At 33.9% G+C, this 8,222-nt stretch overlaps 1 protein-coding gene across 1 annotated transcript in view; it reads left to right on the forward strand.

The window, feature by feature from the left end:
- Positions 1–849: 849 nt before the first annotated feature.
- LOC106472701 (disintegrin and metalloproteinase domain-containing protein 10-like) overlaps positions 850–8,222 on the forward strand; it is a gene marked incomplete at its 5' end in the record, with an annotated part of 34,304 nt that continues 26,931 nt past the window's right edge. Inside the window, 2 exons of the mRNA XM_022401248.1 lie at positions 850–1,021; positions 3,075–3,908. Of these exons, the coding sequence (XP_022256956.1) occupies positions 850–1,021; positions 3,075–3,908 (1,006 nt within the window). The remainder of the gene's footprint in view (positions 1,022–3,074; positions 3,909–8,222) is intronic.

Here is an 8,222-nt window from a genome sequence, read left to right on the forward strand (position 1 = left end):
CCGGATTTTAAAAAAATGCCTTCAATTCTTGTCGCTAGAGTGTGCTAACGTCTAACTTAGCCTTATTTTTGTGATGTCTAACCCGGATTTTAAAAAATGCCTTCAATTCTTGTCGCTAGAGTGTGCTAACGTCTAACTTAGCCTTATTTTTGTGATGTCTAACCCGGATTTCCAGGCATATGTATTTACTGAACGCCAAATGTACACTAAAACAGATTTAATTTATACTTGATGTAACTGTAACTTTCTACTTTCTCCGCGGAGGCGCTAATATTGAGGTTTGTAAGCAATAATAAGTATTCAGCGTGTAAACGTTTTATTCACGTGATTAATCTCATCGGCCCCCAAGTGACACAGCGGTATGTCTGCGGACTTACAACGCTAGAAACCGGGTTTCGATACCCGTGGTGGGCAGAGCACAGATAGCCCTTGTGTAGCTTTGTGCATAATTAAAAACAAACAAACAAACAAATCTCATCGGAGTGGCCAAGTGGTAAGCGTGTCGGCAGTGAGAATCGAGGTTCATGGTTCGCGCCCTGTTCTTGTAAAAATTCCACCGGGTCATGCCAAGCCCTCAATTACTTGAACAACAGCGGTTTCGGTGTTACATAAGTTAAGTTGATAAACTGTTATTTTTATCATATTTACTTATGCAATTGCACATCAGAATTAGGTTCATATTTTTTATTAACATAAAATTACTTATTATTAATATTATTTATTTATTTATTTTAATTGAATTAATCTTTTACTTATAACTCAGAGGAACTGTTAATAAAACTAAAACTAATTAAAGAATGGAATATAATTTACGTACAAGATGCATAAAGAAAATAATTGTTTACTTCATGCACTGTTATTGATTTCCAGCTCCCTATATTGTTCCTATTTCTTCTCAGAGCCTTTAAACTTCGTATGAAAAGGGACTCATTGGTCTTTGCCCCGGACGTCTTAATCGAATCGTCCACCAGAGGGGTCATTGATTTCGATACTGACAGAGTTCTTACTGGATATTTAGAAGGTGAGCACTGAAACAGATTTTACTAATTTTCTGTCGAAAATAACTCTTTGATTAAAGATTTATTGTAACAAATATTTTTTTCAGAACTTAAACTAAAAATGTACTTTTTATTTTTAGCATCGATCTTTCAAATAAAAGTAGCTATTATGTTTTTTATATGAAAATAGGTTAATCATTGTCGGGTTTTTTTCTGTTAAAGTTTTACAGCAAGCAGAATTGTGAATTTTACGTAAACTAAAGGAAACTTGAATAAAGTTCTATTATTGGTTAGGTGCACTATAAGAGATAACTGTATTTTATGGTTGCTAAGAGACTTTGAAATTGACTTGGTCCGTACTATTTAAACTATTTAACTCTTGTAACTAAAAGAATCGGCAAAATTCAATTTACAATATTCATTGATCTCCGCCAGAAGCATACTTATTCAAGGTAAAACCATAGGATAGCTGACCCTTCTTTGAAAGTATTTGTTTAAGTTTAAAACCTTTCATTCCTCTCCCCACTCCAAGTGGCTCAGTGGTAAGTCAGCGGACTTATAACGCTAAACATTGGGGTTCGATAACCATGGTGGGCACAGCACAGATAGCCCATTGTGTAGCTTTGTGCTTAACAACAAACAAACAAAAATATTTTCACCCAATTATTTTAACCAAAAATACTTTTAAATTAACTAATGTGGACAATATTAATGATTATATGTCTTTAAAACGATTTGACGTACATTAATGAAACGAAACTACGAATGTTCACTTTAATGTAAATAGTATCACAGATCTGGAATCCTCTGAAACGTTGCAAGTAGAATATAGGGAGGAGAGCAAAAACAAAGATGCGTGGATCCTGAAAAGTCATTAGGCAGACAGGGAGGATAAATGTGTGAACCCTGATAAACCACTGATGAGGTAGGGAAGGGAAACGAAGGAGTCATGAAAAGCCATTAGACAGACAAAGAGGACAAATGTGTGAACCCTGATAAACCACTGATGAGGTAGGGAAGAAGGGTAACGAAGGAGTCATGAAAAGCCATTAGGCAGACAAAGAGGATAAATGTGTGAATCTTGATAAACCACTGATGAGGTAGGGAAGGGTAACGAAGAAGTCATGAAAAGCCATTAGACAGACAAAGAGGATAAATGTGTGAACCTTGATAAACCACTGATGAGGTAGGGAAGAAGGGTAACGAAGGAGTCATGAAAAGCCATTATGATAAACCGCTGATGAGATAATGAAGGGAAGTGTAGGATAAAGTCTAGGTAGGGAAGTGTAGGAGCCATGAAAAGCCATTTGTCAGACAAAGAGGATAAATGTGTGAATCTTGATAAACCACTGATGAGGTAGGGAAGGGAAACGTAGAAGTCATGCAAAGCCATTAGGCAGACAAAGAGGATAAATGTGTGAACCCTGATAAAGACAAGAAGTGGAAGAATTTCTAACCACAAGAGTGAAACATGGAAAAACAAAGATGTGTTTAGTTATTGATTTTGTTTTCGATAATTGACCCATCTGTGAAAAAAAGCCATAAGGATGTTTCATTAAGTTCCGCATTTGTTAATGTAAAGATAAACAAAATTAAATAACGTATTTATGGTTATCTCATGTCAAGTTAACGAACTGGTACTTGTAGATAGAATATATTTCTTATATCATATTAATGACACTTATATTAGTTATTTTTAACTATAGATACGGATTGGCTCAAGACCAAGAGTTTAATTAAACAACAAATATTTTGTCGTCGTTGAATAAATATTACTCTCTCGGATAAACTTGAGCTTAGTAATTTGACGAATGAGGAGATTTGGTGTAAAATTATTTTAGCAGCGGATTTCCATATCTTGTGTAAAAATTTAAATTTCCGAGAAATGTATTTTTTTTTATATAGATGCTCCATGAATATGAGAAACTAGCGTGTCGAACTTAAATATTAACATCTTACAATGTTTGTTTGTTATTAAGCACAAAGCTATACAACAGATTATTGGTACTGTGCTCACCACGAGTATCGAAACTCGGTTTTTAATTTCACTTACATACATTTTCTTTTCTCGCACAGATGACGAAGAATCATCAGCAGAGGGCGTTCTCACGCAGGAAGGTCTCTTTGAAGGTGTAATTTATTCACGCAGTGGAGATGAGTATCATGTCGAGCCAGCATCTCGTTACTTTCCATTACAGAGAGACTTTCATTCAGTCATGTACAGACTGTCCGACGTCCAGTTTCCTGTAAATAGCACGTGTCTTTCTCAACATCTCCACGATAAGTTTAAAACTTTCTTTTCGTTATCAACACATCCGTTTTCATCAAAGAATTTGTCATTATTGCTCTCGTCTTCGGACAGACTAAAGCCAAATGCTTTTCGACTGGGTAGAAATACGGCAATGAAGTCATGTTGTGGTAAGACCTATCACGCAAGGACAAAAACGTACTTAAAACATAACTTTTCTACAAACAAATATCCTTTTATTTATCTTAAAAGAAAGAACCCTTTTATTCATCCTTGGAGTGGTACAGAAGTAAAAAAAAATACCGGTGGTGACCAAAAAACGGCCTTAAATAGTTCAGCTTACGAAATCCTTAAAACGCTGCGGGTTCGTCGAAATATTGTCGATGACAACCCCATCTATTGGAGGGATATTGATGCACTGCACTACAAAACCAAGATTTTACAAAGTCAGTTTGAACCCCATGGTCTTCAGTCAGGTCAACGAGTCCAAACAACGGCCACAGATCCTGGTCAACCAGTAACCATTGATCTAAAAAAATCTACTTGTATGCTCTATCTTCAGGCTGATCATCTTTTCTACCAAAAGATGGGCAGTGAAGAGGCCTGCATCGAGGTTATGACGAGACATGTTCAACGAGTAAACAACATTTTTAGAACCACAGGTGAAATTATTTTGTTTTAGAACCACAAGTAAAATTTTTTGTTTTAGAACCACAGGTAATTTTTTTGTTTTAGAACCACAGGTAAAATTATTTTGTTTTAGAACCACAGGTAAAATTATTTTGTTTTAGAACCACAGGTAAAATTATTTTGTTTTAGAACCACAGGTAAAATTATTTTGTTTCATTATTTTCTTTTTTGAATGAATGATATATTTTGTAGTTAAAAACGTAAAAAATTGCTTTATAAATAACAGAGATAAAATTATATTATCGATTTATTTTTAAAATTTGTGAGTTATGTTCTTTGAAAAAGTGACAAAGCAGGGGGCGCTAGAGATTTTCTATTTGAAAGTTTTGATTTAATATTTGTTTGGTAATAATCAAATGTATGTAAATAGTTGTTTCAAACAGTAACACACACACACAAATACATGTAGATACACATAAGTAAAGTATACACGTGAATGCAGTTAGCACGTGCTGTTCACAGTCAATGTTCGAAACAATAATGTCAGTAACCAAACAATTCACTCATCAGAGAGATATCTGTAGTAACAATACTGTCAGTAACCAAACAATTCCCTCATCAGATAGATATCTGTAGTAACAATAATGTCAGTAACCAAACAATTCACTCATCAGAGAGATATCTGTAGTAACAATACTGTCAGTAACCAAACAATTCACTCATCAGAGAGATATCTGTAGTAACAATACTGTCAGTAACCAAACAATTCACTCATCAGAAAGATATCTGTAGTAAAAATAATGTCAGTAACCAAACAATTCACTCGTCATAGATATATCTGTAGTAACAATAATGTCAGTAACAAAACAATTCACTCATCAGATAGATATCTGTAGTAACAATAATGTCAGTAACAAAACAATTCCCTCATCAGATAGATATCTGTAGTAACAATAATGTCAGTAACCATATATTTTGCTCTTGTTGACATTTATCATTCGCTTAGTTGACTGTTTATAATTTTACCAATATTATGATTTCAAAATCTGGTTACAAATAAGAAAACACAATTAAGCTCATATTTCTCATTTTTAAGAACATCAACCAAATGCGTATGCTTTTTGAAGAGGTATGTAAAATTATAATAAACAAAGTATTGCTTGTAATACTGTTAAGCCTAAGATATAGTATTCTTTAACAAAAGTGCACGGTTTTATATTACATTAAGCCTAAGGCTTAGCATTACGTTAAACATTACTGTTTAGTGTTCTTTAGGAAGACATTACAGAGTTTGGTATTACATTAAACCCAAGGTTTAATACTTTAAGACAACAGTACAAAGTTTGATATCACTTTATACCCCAGTTCTGATGTTCTTAAAACAAGAAAAAACAATGAAGAATTTGGTATTACCTTAAACCTAAAATTTAGTGTTTTTTTATAAGAAAACATTGAAGGGTTTCGTATTACGTTAAAACCTAGAGTTTAATATTATTTAGATAACTTAGCAGGGTTTGGTATTACGTTAAGCCTACGGCTTAGTATTATTTAAAAAAACAGTACGGATTTGATATTATGTTAAGCCTGAAGTTTAGTATTATTTACTAAAATATTACGGGTTTTGTATTATGTTAAGCCTGAACTTTAATATTCTTTAAGAAAACACTTCGGAATTTGACGTTAAGTAAACCCAAGATTTGATATCCATTAAAAATATTGCAGGGTTTGGTATACACATTAAACCAATATTCAGTATTGGTAAAAAAAGGGGGGTATGGTATTGTTGTATGCTGCATTATTAATATTTCAATTTAGATGTTTCATTCACTAGGGGGGGGGCTTGAGATGACGTAATAATTGCATGGGTTCTGAAAATCGAGGTACTGGCGGGTTTCCAACTTTCGTTAAGTAATGTACAATATAAAAATACCAGATACAGTAAGTGAATTAGTTAGTCTGCTCTTTAACAGTTCAGTTAGTCTATTCATGGGCGATTCAGTCATCGAGTTAGTTATTTAGTTATTCAGTGATCAGAAAATTAGTTAGTGAGTCAGTCAGCGTGTTTGTTATCAATGGATTAGCTAGCAGATTTTGAAAGTAAGTGACTTGAGCTTTATCTCTTTGTTAGGATAAGCATTATTTTTAGAATGTCTGCTGAAACATTGTTTGTAAAGTAAGGTTTACTAGTGAACGTAATCTGTAACTTGTATAGAAAATTACTGGAAAAATATATTAATTCCTTGGTGATAAGTGGACTGGACTTCACATTATCGTAATGGAATAATCCAAGCCAACATGCACAATGACTGATCACAATACAGTATTGGTGTCAGGAATTGGATTATTTTGCTGAAAATAAAATAGAAATTTGACTAAACGTCAATACGACAACCAAAACATAAAGCGATATCAAACATTTGTTGCAGATGATGAAACAATCGGAAGAAAAACAAGCAGAAAGACACAGAACCTTAAAGAAGATAAAAAAAAAGAAAGAGAAAGAAAATTAAAAGAAGATCAAAAGTAAAAGACAGGAATTTTAGAGAGAGTTAAAAGATAGAAATGTAATACTTAAAGAAGATTTAAGAACAAAAATAAATCTGATTGAAGAAAAAATCGATAAGGCTTTTGGAGATGTACAGAGGGATTGCAAGAACAAAAGACGTATTAAAAGACATTAACAAAGTACAGAAAGTCTGAAATGTCAAAAGAAAAGAAATACAACAAGAGAACATTGAGGTACAAAAGAACACCAGTAACAGAGGAATATATATATATTTGGAAAATTAATTAGTAAATGCAAAGATCAAACCAAAGACACCTTTTCCTACATTTACCCAGAATTCCAATCTAAAACACCATTTATTATAAATATGAAGTAGGAGAAACTATATGGTCTACATTTATGCCACTATTGCTGCGCCTTCTATAACTTCACGACTTTCCTGGATTACTCCAGCTATGTTACAATCAAATCCAATTCCAGAATTTAGTTGGCCAGTTCAGCAATCGAGAAACTAACATAATATGATGGAAAGGTACCACGAGAGGCATCTTAGGCTCAGTTTAAAATAATTTCCAAAGTGAATGGGCAGAATAGTGAGAAAAAGATATATGCTTTGCTACCCCTTTAAAAAGACCATGTTTAACGACAGTAAATAACCTTCCAGCTGAGGGCTGCAACAACTATTAAGCATTATTAACTGCTTTATCTAGGGCCAAGTTATTGAACAAGGTATGGGAGAAACGTGTGGAAGCTTTTCTTAATTGTTTTACCTAGAAGCTTCTCATGAAATGATAGGTTTTTTTGGCACGTGACCAATTCATAGATGGCATAACAGACGAAACTATGCAGTTGGCGATGGTGCTTGAATCCATTAAAATTACTGGATCATCAGATCGAGTCTACATCAACTCTCCTCTGACGATAGTCTAAAATAGCTGAAAAGATATATTTCATAGAATGGAGGAAAAAAACCACAAGACAATAGATGTAACTTGAAAAGACATGCTGATAAGAACGGCAAGCAAAAGCCTGTATGTAATAAAAAATCCTCAAAGGATATCATAAAAAGGGATCTGTTGTAAATGTGGGAAACATGGCCATTAGAGATAAGATTGTAAGGAATCAATAACTGTTAATAAACTAAGAAGACAATACCCAAGGAATGAGTCTCAAGCCCAACAGGTCAAAAGAACAACAAAGTGCTAACCTGACGTTTGAAAACTGGAATTAATTGGACTTAAATGCAAATTTCATTTGAGAAAATTTTACTTGTCCCAGTGAAAATAGTGAATGCGTGGTTTAAAACAACAGTTCACGAGTCGTTGGATTCATTAACGGAAAACTTTGTAGTATTTTGATTGACACTGTTCAACCAGATTTGTTGATGAAAGGTGAGGAATTGTCTCTAGACTTGAAGCAGGAAAGATGAATTAATGAGGTTACAAGTATTCAAGAGGTTCCAACGAGAGAAGTTGGAGGTTATCTTCATTGTGGGAAGCTCCTCTACTCCACATGATGTGTTGGTAATTGACATAGAGGAAGAGTATTAATTGGGAATTGACTTCATACAGAAGCATGTATGTGATGTCAGAATAGCTTGAAATAGTTTCACAGTCTAGGATCAGGAAATCCCCATTCACTGTATGAAAATTACATCACCAGAGCTTACACTTCCAGTGACAACAGGGCAGATGTAGATAGTAATGAATAAAGCTGACCTGGAGTGCAACAGATCAGAATTCAGAACTCTGGGCATTCCAAACCAAAGGTCCAAATGTTGTCAGTTGTGATCATCTTTTGAAGGACGTCAATGAGAGGGCAGCCAATTATTTAGTTTCAG

Source organism: Limulus polyphemus, unplaced genomic scaffold (genome assembly GCF_000517525.1).
Source record: "Limulus polyphemus unplaced genomic scaffold, Limulus_polyphemus-2.1.2 Scaffold5535, whole genome shotgun sequence".
Lineage (NCBI taxonomy): Eukaryota > Metazoa > Arthropoda > Merostomata > Xiphosura > Limulidae > Limulus > Limulus polyphemus.